This window comes from Brassica napus, chromosome C3 (assembly GCF_020379485.1).
Source record: "Brassica napus cultivar Da-Ae chromosome C3, Da-Ae, whole genome shotgun sequence".
In the NCBI taxonomy this organism is placed as follows: Eukaryota; Viridiplantae; Streptophyta; class Magnoliopsida; order Brassicales; family Brassicaceae; genus Brassica; species Brassica napus.
Window position 1 is genome coordinate 72,680,863 of NC_063446.1, and position 20,538 is coordinate 72,701,400.

A 20,538-nucleotide genomic window follows, 5' to 3' on the forward strand; every position below is an offset into this window, starting at 1 on the left:
ATATGTTTTTGATTCTTTTGCAAACACATCTAAATTTCCAGACGGTACAACAATTATATATATTATCGACAAAAGAATAGCACAGTTTGTACATTCAAGAATACCATAAAGCGTTTAAGCACCTACTACTATATCACAAGATTCAAATAATATTAAACCTCATCTGCACGTTAATATAATGCAAGTCTCACGCCGATGGTTTCCCACGTGCGTTGATCTTAGAATGAATACTCCTATCTAACATGGGATTGCACCAAGGAGGAAACCGGTTAAGAACATATCCCTGCCTCTGTGGATTATTTGTGGAAACAGCAGCAGATTCAGGTTCTTGTATGTGAGATATCATTGTCACGATTCAGCTAAAGTTAATCTGGTAAGAGGGTTATAGATTCAACGGTGGTGGATAAGTATGGACACCCTCTAACGTGCCGTAAGATGAAGGAGAGGCTACTCTGTTTTTGTCTTTCTCTCTATCTCAGTTGTTTGATTAGGTTTAAAGTCGTCAGACACATCAATCAGGAAGCCAAACAAAAGTAGAACACGCAAATATGTTTTTTAATCTTTCAACACAAACTCCATATGCTCAACCTAAGTTGCACATACTTACACTGTATCTTAATCTAATGTAACGAAGATCTTATTATTACACAAACAAACTCTCTAGAGCTTTTTATTGGCTTCTGATAAAATATAGAATGAAAAAGAGAAACAACAGTGTAGAAGGTCTTTTAGTTGGGTTGAGAAGGCAGCAGGTCTTGTAATCCACACACCATGTTTGCTGGTAATGCAACATCAATCATCTTCGGATACGCCAGATTCAGATCTATTATAGGGCAAAGAAAGACCACGGTTATTACAACACTGAGGAAAGTTGCAATACCTTAAAACATACACACTAAGCAGAAAGAAGCTTACTTGACATGATGGTTTTGAATGTTTCTTTGTCTTTAGTTAAACGCGGGTTGTGTTGCATCTCTTCTCCAACTGTGCTTACCTGAACATCAACAGAAAGATAGTGTAAAGCCATTGTGTGGATGCATTTCCATTAGAGAAGACAATGCAAATGAATTTTCGTTTTGCATTACCTCGAAACCTTTGTAGTCATGAGCTGGATAGATCAATGTGTCCTTTGGCAATGTAAATATCTGCTTAAAGATCAAAACAAAAACTTTTTTAAACTAACTCCTTTAGATCAATCTGCCTGTGAAGTGACAAGATAGTGTGAAAAAACTTGCCTGTGAATGCACAGACTCATAGAGTTGATCCGCGCATCCACCCTGGAACACACCAAAGAAAACATCATCAGAGAAGTTAAACCAATGTCCAAATACAAAACACAGATCTCATGCATCAAAGTTGCGGTTTTTGGTTCCTTATAACCATGGCTGGTCCTGAGCATAGGCTATTGAACCATTGGCTTATGGTCTCCAAAATTTGAAGAAAAAAATTACATAAATATAATCCCCCAAAATTGTAATTTTTTTTATATAAACCCTTACTAAATTGTCTACAACCCCAAAATCTCAAGACCGGCCCCATGTTTCTATGCATTGGCACAGAGGGTTTTGGATGTCTTAGAATCTATGCATCCAAATTATTGTTCTTGGTTCTTATAAAGATAATCCATTTTCCTCTGTTTAGTAGTGTACCTGAAAGTCGGTTCTCCCACAACCGCGGATCAGTACAGCATCGCCGGTAAAAGCCATTCTTGGTTGCGGCTGATCAGCTCCTTCTCCAGTCACATATGTAACACATCCTGCTGTATGTCCAGGTGTAGCACGTACCTGCACCAAAAAACAAAACGATTATTACTCGCCATACTCTCTAGTTTCTCAGTTATTGTGACATTCTTGTTTTCAAACCTCGAGGTATAAATCACCAATAGATACTCTCTCTCCATGCTCAACAAACTTATCCGCTTTGGAACCACTTGCTTTTGAGATTACGGACTTCACACCTGGGACCTTTGTCTGCATAAAAGCAGCAAACAAGATATACAGATCACTGAATGTTCGGTAGTGTAAAGGATCATATTTGAGTAAAGAGAAAGAGAGACCTTAAGAAGACCAGTCCCAGTGACATGATCGGCATGAACATGAGTGTTCATAGCATAGACAAGCTTCAATCCTAACTCACTGATCAGCTTCAAATCTCTATCGACAGTTTTGTCCACAGGATCAATCAACTGTTCAAACACACACATACGATTCAGACACAAAACAAAAACATGAACTGATTCAAGCTACCATCTTTGCCGACAAAACAATCAGATCACATTCAAGACACATACGATTAAGACAAAACAAGAGTGAAAAAAAAAACGAACTCATCCAAGTTCCCATCTTTGCCGACAAAACACACAATTTCTCAAAACCTATATCGAAAGATTCAATCTTTATGAAAGCAAAAGAACAGAACTTACCAGAGCAGGTTTGTCCGGATGGGAAATGTCGGCGAGAAGATACGTATAAGTCGAAGACTCTTTCTCGAAGAGCTGACGGAAGAGAAGCTTCGAGGAGGAAGAGGAAGACGAACCCATCACTGATCTGATGAGTGTTGGAGTTCTGGTTAGAGGATGACGGAGAACACGAGACTGCTGAAATCTAGGTTGAAGGAGGAGAAGATGCTGGAGCCGTGAGAAACGTGTCACCACCATTGTTGTTTATTTTAAGAGAGCTTTTTAAACCCCACACGAAACGAAAGTGTTGACGTCAGCGTCTTGAGAGGAAAAACGGTGGGACCCTCGATGGATCAGTACTGTGCAAATGCAGTAACAAAAATAGTAATGGGATTTGATTTGATCTGAGTCATCAGGCCTTATCTTATTCTATTGGGCTTATCTATATTCATGGGCCCCATTTCGAGGAATAAACGCGTCAAGTTATTAATATTGGGTAGGGGTGGGCGTTCGAGTACCCATTTGGGCTCGGTTCGGGTCTATCCGGATTTCGGGTTTTCGGGTTCAAAAATTTCAGCCCCATTCGGATATTTCTAAATTTTGGTTCGGGTTTGATTCGGATTTTTGCGGGTTCGGTTCGGGTTCGGATAACTCGTTTAAATTATTTTAAAATTTTAAAATTTTTTTATATACTTTAAATTTCTCAAAATCTATAAACAAAACAATATATTACATATAAATTTGAATATCATATGTCAAAGTATCTAAAATTAACATATAAATTGGTTTGGTTTGAATATTTGGATTGAGAATCAATAGGTATTTTAAGTATTGTTGGTGTTTTGAGTATACTTTAGCTATTTTAGACATGTTATTTTGACCATTTGTATATATTTATAAGTATTTTGAACAATTTAAAAGTATCTTATATATTTTGATGTTCTTAATATATATTAAATCTAAAAATAATTAATATATATATATATATATGTATATAAATCAGTTTCGGATATAATTGGATACCCGAAATATTTCGGTTCAGATCGGGTTCGGTTTCGGTTCTCTAAATACCAAAATTTTAAATCCATTCGGATATTTAATCAATTTCAATTCGGGTTAGATACTACTTTTTCGGATCGGGTTCGGTTCGGTTTTTCGGATCCGGGTTTTTTGTCCAGCCTTAATATTGGGTAAACTGGTCGGTCATGGACTTCTTCTTCTTGTACGTCCCCAATGAGGGTTGAATCACTTGATAAATTAATATATTCTTTTTCCATCTATTTTTATTTATAAAAGAGCTGAAGCCCAAAGGGCAAAGCCCAAGCATACAAAACAAGGTTCTAAAACCCAACCATAAAAGACTAACCCAAACCAAAGATCAAAAAGCCCAGAAAAACAAAAGTGAGACCCAAACTACAAACCCCCTTTCCCACCACATGTGGGAGCACACAAGAACGAAAAGACACGTGTGTAAGGATTGAACACGTCCCTTTCCCCACCGACTTGACAACGCCACCGGAACCGCTAAACGTCTCTCCTCTGGAATCACACCGGAAACCTGGGACTCACCGTCTTTACCGACAAACCATTCTTCACCAAAGGCAACCACTTCACCGGATTCAACCGGGATCTATCTAAGCCACCGAAACCACCTCCAACGACTGTATTGGAAGTTTAATGAAATCAGCTTCTTCAATTGATACACCTGAGCGTCGGAGAGCTTCAATCGAAAACGGAATCGAGATCTCATCCAAACTCAGGCCCACAATCACCATAATGAAACCGTCGCACTCCTCAATCACTTCCGAGGAAACCAAACGACAGCAACCCGATCATCCAATACTTTAACCGGCGACCACCACCGAATACGAACAGAAACGGCTCGGGATAGAGCTCGCACCACCATCAACGTTTCATCGCCGGAAAGAACGCCGGATAGTTCCGCCAAAGGGGCGCGAACCACCAGAAGCAAAGCCGGCTACACACCGTCAAGAGGACCGCCGTGTACCAGAGTCGATACTTACTGTTAGGGAGGGAACCACCGCGCCTCTCGATCTCTCAAAAGTTCTCAGAGAGACAGAAGAGAGAGAGAGACTACCATTCCCTTTTTCTTGAACACTCCTAAACAGATCTTCTAACATAGGCATATACTATCAAAAATACTTGATAAATTAATATAAATCATCAGGCTGTTCTTTTTTTGTTGGGTGAAAATAAAATTAATAAGGTAACTGCAGTTAGAGATTCTCTGATCAATATAACAATTGTTGCTTTTGTTGTCTTTTCTTTATTTATCTTTGACTTATTCTTGGGTTCACCAACCAATATGATTGTGTTATTTCATATTCTATATCTTTTAAAAAAAGAAACAAAATATTTTCAAATTATATTATCTTTTTAAAATTAAAAGGTAAAAATAAATAAATAAAAAGTAGTAGTAATTACAAAAAAAAAATTTTTAACGTCGTCAGCAAAACTTTAAACCCTAAATCCTAATCCCTAAACTCTAAATCCTAAACCCTTGGGTAAACACTAAACTCTAGGATAAATCTTAAACTCTAAATCAAAATCACTAAACACTAAAACACTCAAGGGTTTAGGGTTTAGAGTTTTAGGGTTTAGTGTTTTTATTTATTAGTTTATGATTTACCCAATGGTTTAAGGTTTACCCAATGGTTTAGAGTTTAAGATTTAGGGTTTAGGGATTAGGATTTAGGGTTTGGTGTTTTGCTGACGACGTTAACAAGATTTTTTTTTTAATTTTTTTTTTGTAACTACTTTTTTTTTTACTTTTGTATTTTAAAAACATAATATAATTTGACAATATTTTGTTTCTTTTTTTAAAAGATATCGAATTTGAAATAGGGGGTGAAAGCAATAATAACTCTTTATCTTTATAAGAAATGCATTCATTAATACAAATCCAGGTGAAGCATCCGGATTGGAGCAGTTACACTTACACATAACAAAATGAACAAAAAATTGCGACTTTCCATCAGTTGAGGTTGCATACCCACACGTTGTTCGTAAGTCCACGAGTATTGTTTATACACGATGAAACCAAATCCGACCTTATATATATATAGGGTTTATGATCTTAGTTCTAGATCCAATACCACCTTGTCAGTTGGTTGACCGACAGTATTGCATTCTAAAGGTCACAAGAAAACAAAACAAAAAGCAATGCATAGATTTCAGTACTTGGTATCTTGACTTGTTTTCAAGGTTCGCCAAGTATTCTTGTATTTTTCTCATTCTTTTGTAATTAATAGGTGGTGGTAGGGATTCAAACACTTCAATAAGTTCATTTACATAAAAAATAAAACTTAAACGGCTCGTCAAAAAGAAAAAAAAAGTGTTTGATTTACAAATATGTATACATCTCTTTCTCATACTCAGTTTATAACATTCTCTTCTTTTTTTTGTAACATTCATATTTCACAACACAGTTAATTAAAAAAGCAAGCAACAATACTTAACGGGTTCAAGGCACGGTGGTCGCTGTAATACCAACAGTCTCTGTGTCTTTGGTGTCATCTTTGCAACAAGAGTATATGAGGGCCAAAATGATAACTATGATGAGTAGAAGCGAACTCACTATTTTGATGATCAACTCTGTCGTAGACTCCATCGTTTTTTCTTTAATAAATTTCTTATTTTTGATATGATTCGTGGATAGAAACAAATAAGCATCAATCGCGCCCTATATATATATACAATAAAGTTTTTGGAGATGAACCGTTTACTGACTTTGTATTTGCATAATTATACAATACACAAGATGTTACTTTTAACCTCAACTTTTATATATTTTAGTACATTATGACAGTTTTTAAGGAACTTACATGGGTACAATGTGTTTATTAGATTAGTTGAGACGTGTGGTTGATCGATTCTACTAGTCAGGTTGTCTCAGTCTTTAGTTCTATTTCTCGATTTAATCATCTAATATCAATATGCTTTAGTACCAAAGACTTTTTACAAGAAGATGAAGTCAACCAGGATAAAAAATACTTATCACTTTCATGAATTCTAGTTTGAGTATTATTAAGTATATTACACAAACATATCGGAAAGAATTAATGTAAACGATATAAATAAAAATTGAGCAGCTGTTAAGGTGCAAAGCCAAGGTGGTAGCGGCCGCATCAACATTGGCTGGCATGGTACCTTTGTGACCAACCTTCACGAAGTAGGATTTCTGCATGCATGAGCAACAAATAATGATAGCTAACATGAATGAATAAAGCCAATTGCATAGTCAAGGCGATAACAATTTTCATACATCACCTTTATAATTTATACACGGTGACCAGTAAAATATTGATTTATGTCTAGTGTTTGCTGTTTCTAAATACATGTACTGCTTGTTTCTTTGACCATTGATTTTTTTCCTTATTATATTAATTTGTAAAGGAATTAGTTTCATTATACTAGAATGTGTCAATTATGCTTGGTGGCGGAGACATAAAATATTTTTGTTGGAAGCATGAATATTAAACTAAAAATATTTAGAGTGGAGACATGTAGATTGGCTTTAATAACTTACACTAAATTTTTAAACCTTGTTGGGTTCAATGCCCCATGTTATTCTATGTGGCTCCTCCACTGATTATGCTAGTTGTGACAATGATGGGTCAGTTGGTGATTGATCCCATTCGACTTTAGTTTGAATATCCTTTAAAACTGGAGTTTTATTATTAAAAAGATGAAGTCAAACAACATATGTAGGCTTTGAATGTTTATGGCGATCTGAGTGGAACGCATAGCGGGATAATAAAAGTGTTACCATTCAACTATTTTCTTTCTGTTTTTATCTTAAATAAAATAATCAAATTTAATAGAAAAAAAAGAAGACGGGACATATTAGTTCCGTGACCGCACCTGAAACTGATCAGAATCAAATGGTAACAGCGGATTGGACGGCGTGGGATAAACATATTAGTTAGTGCTTCGAATGGTAAGAGCGGATTGGGCGGTGCGGGATAAGCATATTAGTTAGTGCAGTGCGGTTTAAATACGGTTTGTGTCAGAAAAACGCATACTGCGGGATAAGTGCGGTTTGTATAAAAGAAGCAGTTTAAAAATTATGTGAATGGTGACCAAAATAATAAAAAGTGCGGTACAAATGCTTGAATGGTATTTATATACTAAATAGTGCTGAATAATATAAACTAATATTTTACATATTTTTAAAGTACAAATAAATTACAATCAGAAAATAAGTCTATTTTATTGATTTTCCCATAACATATTTGCAATATTATCTATTATTGCGTCATATGTTATTCATCTGTTATCTCAACTGTTTTCGTATCATCCAAATCGGTATGAAAATCAGTATCTCCTTGTGTGTTGAATCTTCATGTCTATTCCTTTATTTTAGCAAAATCTGTATCTAAAAAATTATGTCGGTATTGCAGTATGGTTTAAGTGCAGTTTGTGCGAGAGAAATGCATACTGCATGACAATTGCGGCTTATCTAAAAAGCGGTCAAAACAGTATGTGAATGGTAATATCTATAGTAACTACTGCAGTATAAAAAATTATTTAAATATTTTATTTATCATAAAGTTATATATGTTAACCCCTACAAATTATATTTACGTTTTTAGTTTAATATATAAAGACTGCCAAAGTTGTATACATTATCCTCAACAAAATTAAAAAAAAATATATTTTTATAGTTTAAAAATTTTATACTAGTGTAATTTAAATAATTATTTTATCTATTATTACAATTTTATAACTGAAAACTCTATTTAAGGACTGTCAAAATTGTATAGATGATGCTTTAAAGATATTTATTATAAAATAAAATAATTTTCAGTTTGAGTTTGGGTTGATTCATGTTTTCTCATTTAAATCATCGTACAATATTCAAAGTTGTGGCGGTTGTTTTTTTTTTTGTTTTTTTTGACGTCAGTTGTGGCGGTTGTTATTTCGCAACTTTTTGGGATCTTGTTATTTTGCATCTTCTAGCATAAAATAAAACGATACATATGTATTTAATTACTTTATGTAAAATCTGCATGTGTAAACTTTTTTTTATATTTGGTAAAGTATGTAATTTTTGTAAATGCACACATATATTTCTTTATCACCAACAAACTATAAATACAAAATTATATTTACACTTAGTTAAACCTAAACATATTTATTATTTTGTATACTTATTATTTTAAATCATTTAAATTTATACTAACTAAATAAAATATTAGTAGATTTAATTTGGATAATTAAATAAAAGTATATAAGAATCAAATTTCCATACTGTCTAAAAGGTGACATAACAAAAATATCAAAAGAGTGGTTGCACTTATTTTCTTTGCATTATTCATTAGTCTGTAGCAATAAAATAATAGTTTTTGATATATTAGTTTGCTACAGTGTATCAAACCACACCATATTTGATTCTGTTCAGTTTTAGGTGCTGTCAAGGAACTAATCTGTCCCGCCTTCTTTTTTAAAAATTAAATTTGATTATTTTATTTAAGATAAAACAGAAAGAAAATAGCTGAATGGTAACACTTTTATTATCCCGCTATGCGTTCCACTCAGGCCGCCATAAACATTTTTGCCCAAATATGGTGTGGTTTGATACAATGTAGCAAACTAATATATCAAAAACTATTATTTTATTGCTACAGATTAATGAATAATGCAAAGAAAACAAGTGCAACCACTCTATTGATATTTTTGTTCTTTAACCTTTTAGACAATATGGAAATTTGATTCTTATATACTTTCATTTAATTATCCAAATTAAATCTACTAATATTTTATTTAGTTAGTATAAATTTAAATGATTTAAAATAATAAGTATACAAAATAATAAATATGTTTAGGTTTAATTAAGTGTAAATATAATTTTGTATTTATAGTTTGTTGGTAATAAAGAAATATATGTTTGCATTTACCAAAATTAAATATTTTATCAAATATAAAAAAAATTACACATGCAGATTTTACATAAAGTAATTAAATGTATATGTATCATTTTATTTTATGCTAGAAGATGCAAAATAACAAGATCCCAAAAAGTTGCTAAATAACAACCACCACAACTTTGAATATTGTACGATCCTTTATATGAGAAAACAAGAATCAATCCAAACTCAAACTGAAAATTATTTTATTTTATAATAAATATCTTTAAAGCATCATCTATACAATTTTGACAGTCCTTAAATAAAGTTTTCAGTTATAAAATTGTAATAATAGATAAAATAATTATTTAAATTACCCTAGTATAATTTTTTTTAAACTATAAAAATATTATTTATTTAATTTTGTTTAAGGATCATGTACACAACTTTGGCAGTCTTTATATATTAAACTAAAAACGTAAATATAATTTGTAGGGGTTAAGATATATAACTTTATGATAAATAAAATATTTATTTAAATAATTTTTTATTCCGCAGTAGTTACTATCGATAATACCATTCACATATTGTTTTGACCGCTTTTTAGATGAACCGCAATTGTTCTGCAGTATGCATTTCTCTCGCACAAACTGCACTTAAACCATACTGCAATACCGACATAATTTTTTAGATACAGATTTTGCTAAAATAAAGGAAGAGACATGAAGATTCAACACACAAGGAGATACTGATTTTCATACCGATTTGGATGATGTGAAAACAGTTGAGATAACAGATGAATGACATATGACGCAATAATAGATAATATTGCAAATATGTTATTGGAAAATCAATAAAATAGACTTATTTTCTGATTGTAATTTATTTGTACTTTAAAAATATGTAAAATATTAGTTTATATTATTCAGCACTATTTAGTATATAAATACCATTCAAGCATTTGTCCCGCATTTTTTATTATTTTGGTCACCATTCACATAATTTTTAAACCGTTTCTTTTAGACGAACCGCACTTGTTCCGCAGTATGCGTTTTTCTGACACAAACCGCACTTTACTAACTAATATGCTTATCCTGCACCGCCCAACCCGCTGTTACCATTCGAAGCCATAGATTGATGTTCGAAATCTATTTGACCGTTCTAAGATTGAAATCAGTGCCTTCCCATACTTTTGAGAGGCTTAAAGCCTCAAAGAAAATATGGCATGCAATACAAACAATATGTAGTACAAAATTAATTATATATGAAAATAAATAGGAAGTTTGCTAGAGAAAGATTTGAACTGTAACCAACAGGTCAAGCTTCAGACTATTTGATCTTAGAACCAAACTAACATTTTATAAAATGTAGCCTTCTAATTACAATTACAAATTTGTGGCCTAAAGCAAATGCTTTATGTTCCTTATAGACGGAACTGGACTGGCTGAAATGGTATACATAATCCTCTTGGATGCAATTGGTATTATATCTCACAAGGTTTATTATTGTTTATCCCAAATTGGAAGTATTAAATAAAATAATTACGGTGAAATATTCCACGTATCTATTAAGTTTGACTTTGAGCATTCAAGATTTCAGGTTAGGTCCAAGTGAATTCTGATCGAATCCGGATATTTTGGATATAAGGATATTATATATTTTATTTGATAATTTGCCAAATATGACTCAAAACTTGATTTGAACCCAAAAAGTATCTTAATCTTGAATCAAATGCAAAAGTAACCCAAAAGACTAGTAAAATTACAACCAGCCCATTCTGAAATTACAACCAACCCATTCTGACCAAACAAAAAAACTATAATTTTTTTTTACGAATATAACCCCGTAAAGTCTTCTGGGATTTTGTAAGTCCTCCGAGGTTTCCAGGAAGTCTTCTCGTACAGTAGATCTTAAAAATAATTTATAAATTTTGTAAAAAATATTTTGATACGGAAAAAATGAAATTATGTAATTATAAACAGTTGCAAGTGATATAAATTAAAATATAATAAAATTGAATTGTTTTCTAGATGAATGAAAGTAGTGAGTCTTGATATTCTTTGGTTTAGGGTTTGACAACATGTGTTGTAGTATTGTATGTATTCTTAGGGTTAGATTTTGGAAGCTTAACATTTTTTTGAAAAATTAAATTTTGACATATATATGTTTAGTTTTGTGTAAATTAAACACTTTTTAAGTTTAATGAAGTGTTTGTTTCTATTTAATTAGTTATTTGAGTTTAAGATTTATATTTAGGGTCTAGACGACTTTCAAAAAGTCTTTGGTTATTAGTATTTTATCAGTTAGAAGACTTCCCTGAAAGTCTTTTAACTCTCGCTAAAAATATTTTAGTTTCCCGCTCAAAATATTTTAGTTTCTAGAAGACTTTCAAGTAAGTCTTCTAGGAAGTCCTCTATCGAAAGACTTACTTGTAAGTTTTCTGAATCGAAAAAATTTAATTTTATTGGAATTTTTGTCTCTATGTATAAATTTTTTTTTACACATTCTCTATCTTCTTCTCAAATGGTTGTAACAAAAATGTAATGTTTCTCATTCTAAAACTCTTCAACCTCTCTCTAATCTCTTTGAATTAAAAAACACTAAACTTTATATCAATTTATAGTTATTTGATGTTTTCTCACTGATTTATTTTGTTTTTCCAGGTTTTTCATTACATAGTTCTCGTCTTCCACTCCTTTAAAGGTATATCAATAAATCATATTTTCTTATTTGGTAACCTATTGTTGCTTAAAGCTCTTACCTTTTGAAAACTATTTTGGTTGTTTTAAACTCGTACCAAAAGAGTACCAAAAGACTTTATATCTAGGGTACTCTCGGAAGTCTTATGGCGGAGTCTTCTCCCATGTCTCCTCTTTTATTTCAGATCTGAGTGTTTTGGTAAGTTTATATGTATGATTTTTCTTCATTTGGTAACTTCAGGTTGCTTAAAGCTCTTATCTTTTTTCACAATTTATCATTTTTGGTAAACACCAAATTTTATATCAATTTATCATTTTTTGTCTCATGTCATTCTCACTAATTCATCTAGTTTTGTAGGGTTTTCATTACATGGTTCTCACCTTCCACTCTTTTAAAGGTAGATTTCTAAATCATATTTTCTTATTTGGTAACCTCTTGTTGCTTAAAGCTCTTAATTTTTGAAAATTCTTTTGGTTGTTTTAAGCTCTTACCTTATTTTTAAAGTTTTTCTATGTTTTGAAGTCATTTAAATGTTTTTGGATATGCATGTTTTTAGATCTGAGACAGACTTGGAAGACTTTCCTGGAAGTCTTCAAGTCTTTTCGGAAGTCTTCTAACATTTAATGCACTATACGACTTCTTTGAAGTCTTTTGGAAGTCTTATGACAAAGTCTTCTCTCATGTCAAGTGGAGTCTAAGCTTGTCTTTGTGGAGGAATGAGCTATAATAGTTTTGTTTATGACATGTTTTATAGTTTGTATGTGTACTCTTTTAGTTGTGAATTCTTTTGTAAATTTAAAAACATATTAATAAAATTTTTTGGTAAATATGTTCATGTCTACAATATTATCTTGCCAAAAGTATTTGACATTATTGAAGTTATTTATACAACTTCAATAGCAAAATACAATAATACAAAAAATTAGTCAAATTTACTACAACTAATGAAGAAAACTTCTCAGGAAAACTTAGTCAAATTCACAAAATATCAAACATTACATTAGTTTAAACATATAACAATTTCACTAGAAGTCTTTTGGGAAGTCTCTTCCGGAAGACTTCTTCTCAGAAGACTTTTCGGAAGACTTAAATTTCAAGCGGGAAATTTAAATATAACGGGAAAATTTAAGCGGAAAATTAAAATTTAAGCGAGAAACTCAAATTTTAAGTGAAAACTAAAATTTCAAATTTCATGAAAATTAAAAAGTATATCTTATGATCTAAGAAGACACATTTAACCACATGACTTGATATTCTTGAAGTTACTTAACACTTTTGATCACCACTAAAGCAACCTACTTGTTAATGACCACAAATCATGAGCTTGAATGGTTCTATGAACCTTAAAAATTTTAGAATCAAAATCTTGGGTTTTTTGGATGAATATAGAGAGAAAGTGAAAGAGATGTTGTTTTTAGTTCATAAGAAATGAGATAGAAGGAGTCAAAATCGATTTTTAGGTGCATTAAGAGCTTCAAATTAGTTGTTCATGGTTGTTGGTGTATTGATGGCAATGATAATATTGTAACTACTTGAAGAAGATGAGGATGAAAGAGTAAAAAAATTATTTTTGAAAAAAATAAATAATTATGGTATTTTCGTAAATAATCCGAACTTTTGGGGTGAATAGGACAAATAATTTTTTTTTAAAAAACCATGGGTTAGTTTTGTGTTTGACTTTGAGTTTTGAGTCATATTTGCAAAAAAAAACCCTATTTTATATCTACAAATAAAAAAAATTGAATGTCATTTGGTTTGTTTTTTTATTTGAAATCCGACAAAATTTATCCAAAATTGCAAAATAACCGAAATTAAACATTATGTAAACTTCAAACTAGACATCTAAATTTTCGTACTACGTACTGGAAAACATCACAAACATAATGGAGTTAACAAATAAAATTTACTACAAATAAATTAGAAATAGAAGTTTATAAAAAAAAACAGAAGAAAATTTTGTCCAGTTGGTTAGGTTGGGTCGGTTCTTATCATTGGATCCGAGTATTTGAAATATATGTATTCATAAAGTTTGAGTTAGATTTCGTTTTTGGACCATATATGTATTTATAAAGTTTGAGTTAGATTTCGTTTTTGGATCGTTTCCATTCGATGTACTCTAAGCTTGGTTTTCCTAGCGCAGCCAAAGCAGTGTACATATAATCTCGTTTCATCAACACAGCAAGAAAACTAAATGCATCAAAGCTTGTCACACTAACACAAACCATAGATGAACTGTGAGGTCTTTATAGTCATTCTATGAATCAGTTCTATGGTTTTAATTTGAATGCGATATAACTTCAAATTTATGCATCTAAATATATAATTTGAGAAGGAAGAAAAGGAAGAAAAGTAATATTAGAAAAATAATAATATGGGTTTGTGTATATGCTCTTCATTCGGAGCTAAAGACGGGTCGCAAGAGGAATTATCCATACCTGAACCAAGCTCTGAACCACAGATAAAAAAAATAACACTAGTTACAAATTTAGTTATTGTTTTTTACTTCTTAATATCATAACTATGCGAAACAAAGTCATCTTATAAATATTTATTATTATTTTATTATCAATTCAAAAGCCATTACAATTCAACTCTATTACTTCAATTATGACATATAAATTCTATTAAAATTTTCATAAAAGACATAACTTTACAACTTTTTAACACAACTGAATATATCCCTAATAATTTTATCTAAAATTTCAACATTGTTTGATCTTTATCCATATAATGAGTCAAGATTCTTTAATCAAAGCAAATAATAATATAAGTGAACCAACACTTATAGGACACATTGAAAGAAAAATTATGATGTGTTCGGTTTGTTTAAGTTTGAGAATTTCAAAAATAATTATGTGGACACTTTATTATATTGTTTTGGACAGTAGAACATTACATTGTGATGTTTATTTTAGTATTATATGTACACAAATATATAATTTAATTTTTGCAATTTAACAAGATCAGATGGAAAAATACATGTATATAATATAATATATATTTCGTTTTTATATAATAATAATCATCCAAAAAATATGAAAGGTAAATTTGTATAAATATTACTTGAATAAAAAGAAATTGAAATCTATATTATCATTATCCAAAAAATATTATTTATTATGTTATTATCCATAATTAATAAAATAGAAAGATAAATAATTGATAATATAATAAATAGAATTAGTTATTTATTAAAGGTATAAAAGACATTAACCACTCTAATTTTCAACGTGAGAGCTCGAATGCGAAAAATCTCTTCACAAATAATATTATAGATTTGTTTGTTGTTAATTTTTTTTTGCACATGGATAACTGTTTACTTTACTTATCTTAGTCCAAATAGAAAATAGAAAATAGAAAATAGAAAATCTGACAATAAATTAAATGCTATTGCAATTGTTAAGAAATAATGGTGACTTATTGAAGGTTATTATTATACGACTATGACTGTTGTTATTGCGGAGAAAGAGAGAGATCATGGAAACTTATTTCATTGTTTTGATAGCCTGTTGTTGTGCTTTCTTTCTTGCGATTGTTTTATTGACGTTTTGTTTGTGGAAGAAGGAAGCAATCACTGATGGGTCTGGGCACAACCAGAGAAGCAGTGTTGTAAGAAGCAGCAATGGTGACTTCATGCTTTTTCTAGTGACGGCACTGGCGGAGTGTCTTTCTATGTAAATAGTTAGTTCTGTATAACGATTTCTATTTAGTGCTGCTGACATAATTTGGGTAGATATATATATATTTTTTTTTTTTTTTGTTTAACCAGGTATTGACCTTGCGGTCCACCACCTAGGTCCGGCGCCAGCCTTTATCTGTACCTTTTTACGGGTTCTGTACACGCCTCCCCCTCCACGCGAGTCGAACATCCGACCTCTCCTCCCCAAGGAGGTAGTACCACTAGACTACGAGGTCCTGGGTGGGGTAGATATCTTTAAATTATTGTTTCTTTTCGATTGGTGATTTAAAAAAAAAATTCAACCTGACATATTCTTATTTTGTTTTCTAATTTGATTCTCATGGACGGAATATTATGTAAATAGTTTTATATCTACCGAAAAGTAAAGATAATGGCAAAACTATAATATTAGAGTATATATTATTATCTGTGATCTCTTGTGAACATCTTTTTCTATGAAAAATAATAAAAATAAGACTCTTAATTTTTTTTTATAAAGTCGTGTATTATCTCCTCATTGATATATTTGCTTTAAATTTTAATTTTTAATGACACAATTAAATTATTTAAAATATTATTATAATAATACTTAAAAATTTAGTTTAAGAAACTCAAACTGAGAATGCTTTTATCGTGAAATTTTTAATATATACATATGTAATATTAATTATTTTAAGTAATCTCCTAAACTTTCTTTCAATTTATAAATTTGTTGTGAATTAGAAAATATTACTGTGATTAAAAGAGATTTTTAATCAAAGTTCTATATAATATCAATCATGATAAATACTACAAAATAGCACCATTCACCGGGTCCAGTCCTGAAACTTGTAAAAATATTTTGGGCCGGAAGCTTAAAAAAAATTAGACCAGAAAAATTTTCGAAAAAAATAGTGTAGTTGTTGCATAGCTTCGAACCCTTGAACGGAATTTTACAGGTTTTGCCGCCTATACTAATGAAAATTTTAGAAAAATAAAGACCAATAATTTATTTATTTTAAGAAGGCCGGAAGCCAATGCTTCTCCCGTTTCCTCCTAGAACCGGTATACCTTCACATATAATGTGTTCTACAATTGAATTTCTTTGTATGTTACCTATTAAATATAGAAGTACACTAGAAAATAACTATATCCTCATCCTTTATATACAAAAGCGCAAGTCGCCTGGTGAATCAAATATTGACACGTGGAAAAATGAAATAATTTTTTTTTGAAAAATACATAAAAAACAAAGCACGATTCATGATATGGAAATGTGTAATAATGGTTGTTCTGATTCTTCTTTCACACGATCACCTTACCAACAATCTCTAAATAGCCACCTATTTTTTATTATTATTTATATTTGTAAGAGGTTAATTTATAACTGCATCTTGCTAAAAACACAGTTCTCTGTTCCTCTAAGCCACAAACTCAATGTTGGCATGGAATGCTTCTTCTCTGAGATAGATTCTTTTTCTGGTAAAATTTCGAGATAGATTGTTATTTATATCACACTTTTATTTTGTCTTTTGCATAATATCTTTGGATCTTACTCTTTTCTCTACTTTTACCATGGCTTTTATTTATAAAATCTGACTCACTCACGTGCAGAACTTTCTTCAAAAATTCAAGGTTATAGTTCTTTTTCAAAACGATAAATCTGAGTTCGAGAAGGCAAAATAGATATATCAAAGTTGGTCTTTGTCTCAAATGTTACTCTTCATAAATTTCTATTTTGTTTTTGTAGCTTTGCATGCTTAAAGAAATTATTTACCTTAGCTAATAAATAATGATTGACTAATGCAGATTCCAAAGAAAAAAGATGTGAAAGAGTAAAGAATCTAACAGTACTAAAAAGTATCAACGAAAGTGGAATTACATGTATAAATACCGTATTTTCAGTCTTACGAACCTTCTTATCATAAAGAAGTAGCATATTTTTGTATTGTTTCTTTAGGATTGATTTTTGTTTTTTTTTCTGGCAAAGATAAAGTAAAAATCATGAAGATAACATCTATAGTATCAATCCTTTTGCCATTTATGTTGAAATGCTACCTGAATAACTGTTGAAGTAAGCTTGAGAGAAGCTTAAGCGAGAAGTAATCCTAATCCCATCAGAGATATGAAGATAAGAGTTAAATAGATTTAGGAGTTATCTATATCTATAAGTACTAAAGAGATTAGGATTACTTATTAATATATATATAGATATCATGAGATGATATAATGTGTGAGAGATTTGTGATTGAGAGATTAAGGTTTTGAGTAGTTTCCTTAAGAGAGAATTAATAAGAAGAGTTCTTATTCTGAGTTAATAACTTGTGTTCTTGTGAGTTCGATATCGTGATCCTGAAACCAGTCAAACAATAATTGGTATCAGAGCTTACAATGGGGGATCTGGTCGTATCATCAACAAAACCGAAAGAGGGAGGATCTTCAATCAAGTGTCCTATATTGAATTCAACAAACTATACCGTATGGGCCATGAAGATGAAGCTCCTATTGAAAGTTCACAAAGTATGGGAGATAATAGAGACCGAGATGGTCGATGATGAGAAGAATAACATGGCAATGGCGTTACTGTTTCAATCCATCCCTGAGGCACTTGTACTTCAAGTCGGAGACCTAGACACAGCAAAGAAGGCTTGGGAGGCAATCAAAACAAGGCACATGGGAGCAGAACGGGTGAAAGAAGCTAGGCTTCAAACATTAATGGCCGAGTTTGATCGTCTCAAGATGAAAGAGACTGAGACAATTGATGATTTTACCGGGAAACTCTCTGAAATTTCTTCAAAATCGGCAGCTCTTGGAGAAGAGATAGAGGAACCAAAACTTGTCAAGAAATTCTTGAAGAGTCTCCCGCGAAAGAAGTACATTCACATAGTAGCTGCGCTGGAACAAGTATTGGACTTCAAGACTACGAGTTTTGAGGACATCATAGGTCGCTTAAAAGCGTATGAAGAGCGTGTGACCGAGGAAGAAGAAACAGAGGAGGATCAAAGCAAGTTGATGTTTGCTAATAACGAATCCCAAGCTTCCCGTAGTTTCAACAGTAATAACAACAACTATCGAGGTAGAGGACGTGGAGGACGGACTCCCTTCAGAGGTCGGGGCCGTGGAAGATACAATGAGAATAGATACAATGAAGCAAGAGATGCTTCTCGGATAACATGTTATCGGTGCGATAGAATAGGGCATTTTGCTGCCGACTGTCCAGACAGGTTGCTTAAGCTACAAGAATCGCAAGAGGATGAGAAAGATCAGACACAAGAAGCTGATGAGCTTATGATGCATGAAGTTGTTTTCTTAAACGAGGGAAAAATCATACCAAGCAACTACGAAGTAGACAAAGAGGAAGAAAGTACTTGGTATCTTGATAATGGGGCAAGCAACCATATGAGTGGAGATAGGAGATATTTCTCTGTTATTGATGATTCCATTACAGGAAAAGTACGTTTCGGTGATGACTCGCGCATCGACATCAAAGGAAAAGGGACAATAGAGTTCACGGATAGGAATGGAGAAGCAAGAAAATTAACAGACGTGTATTTCATTCCCGAATTAAAGAGCAACATCATCAGCTTGGGGCAAGCCACCGAGTCCGGATGCGACGTAAGAATGAGAGGAGAACTTCTGATGATGCGTGATCGAGATGGCAACCTAATCGCAAAAGCAGTCAGATCAAAGAACAGGCTATATAAGGTACGAATGGGCTTAAAGGAGACAATGTGTTATCTCTCCACAACAACGAGCGAATCAAGTAGATGGCATGCGAGGCTCGGTCACATAAATATGGAGACAATGAAGTCAATGATACAGCGTGAACTGGTTGCAGGAGCTCCTCATATTGAGATCGAGAAGAAGATTTGTGGCTCTTGCTTGCTTGGAAAGCAAGCGAGACAAACGTTTCCAAGAGCAACATCATATCGAGCGACAAAAGTTTTAGAACTCATTCATGGTGATCTCTGTGGGCCTATAACTCCAACCACACGAGCAGGGAACAAATACATATTTGTGCTAATAGACGATCACTCAAGATACATGTGGACAGTTCTACTCAAAACCAAAAGTGATGCACTCAACAAATTCAGAAACTTCAAGAAATTAGTAGAGCAAGAGGCAAAAACACATATACAAACGTTCAGAACAGATCGAGGAGGAGAGTTTGTTTCATATGAGTTTAACTTTTTTTGTGATGAAACAGGTATCAAGAGACATCTTACTGCCCCATACAGTCCACAGCAGAATGGTGTTGTCGAAAGGCGAAATAGAACTTTGATGGAAATGACAAGAAGCATAATGAAGCATATGGCCATCCCAAACTACCTGTGGGGAGAGGCGACAAGGCACTCTACCTATCTTATTAATAGGATAGCTACAAGAGTGGTTAAAGATCTCACTCCATACGAAGCATATCACGGGAGAAAGCCAAATATTAGTCATCTCAGGATTTTTGGTTGCATAGGGTATGCAAAGGTTGATGGGAAACTACTAAAGAAGCTGGATGATAGGTCACGCTTGTTAGTTCATCTCGGAACTGAACCAGGCTCAAAGGCTTATAGAATGTTTGATCCAAAGACACAAAAGATTGTGGTGAGTCGAGATGTAGTTTTTGACGAATCAAAAGGGTGGAACTGGATCACAAAACAAGAGAATCAAGGTGACACTGGAGGCTGTGAGATAAAGGTTGGAGAGTTCGGGAATCATGGGATACAAAAGTTAAAGTCTGATGAGCTTCAGACTAAAACAGAGAAAACAGAGGAGGTGTTAGAAGAGGAAGACGAGATTGAAAGCGAGGAAGATCAAGAGGAGTCACAAACCACTCTGAGACGATCTCAGAGGGTTACTTCAGCTCCTAAATACCTAGATGATTATGTACTATTTGCTGTAGAAGAAGGAGAGATACTACT

The 20,538-nt window shown here is 32.4% G+C and overlaps 1 protein-coding gene across 1 annotated transcript; it reads right to left on the minus strand.

The window, feature by feature from the left end:
- Nucleotides 1–532: 532 nt before the first annotated feature.
- On the minus strand, nucleotides 533–2,782 carry LOC106377307 (persulfide dioxygenase ETHE1 homolog, mitochondrial). The gene is made up of 8 exons (XM_013817510.3): nucleotides 2,423–2,782; nucleotides 2,057–2,185; nucleotides 1,863–1,970; nucleotides 1,650–1,784; nucleotides 1,236–1,277; nucleotides 1,086–1,145; nucleotides 916–994; nucleotides 533–823 (listed from the first exon to the last, which is right to left on the minus strand). The coding sequence occupies exons 1-8, from the start codon at nucleotides 2,654–2,656 to the stop codon at nucleotides 729–731; spliced, it is 882 nt and encodes a 293-aa protein (XP_013672964.1). The 5' UTR covers nucleotides 2,657–2,782; the 3' UTR covers nucleotides 533–728.
- Between the last annotated feature and the right edge of the window lie 17,756 nt (nucleotides 2,783–20,538).

What these genes read in the sequence shown, in the direction of transcription:
- LOC106377307 (XM_013817510.3), bottom strand. Translation starts at nt 2,656, where the DNA reads ATGGTGGTGACACGTTTCTCACGGCTCCAGCATCTTCTCCTCCTTCAA. An exon ending in CTGGGACTGGTCTTCTTAAG is followed by an intron (nt 1,971 to 2,056) that starts GTCTCTCTTTCT and finishes GCTTTTATGCAG; the next exon opens with ACAAAGGTCCCAGGTGTGAA. An exon ending in ATTCAAAACCATCATGTCAA is followed by an intron (nt 824 to 915) that starts GTAAGCTTCTTT and finishes GCCCTATAATAG; the next exon opens with ATCTGAATCTGGCGTATCCG.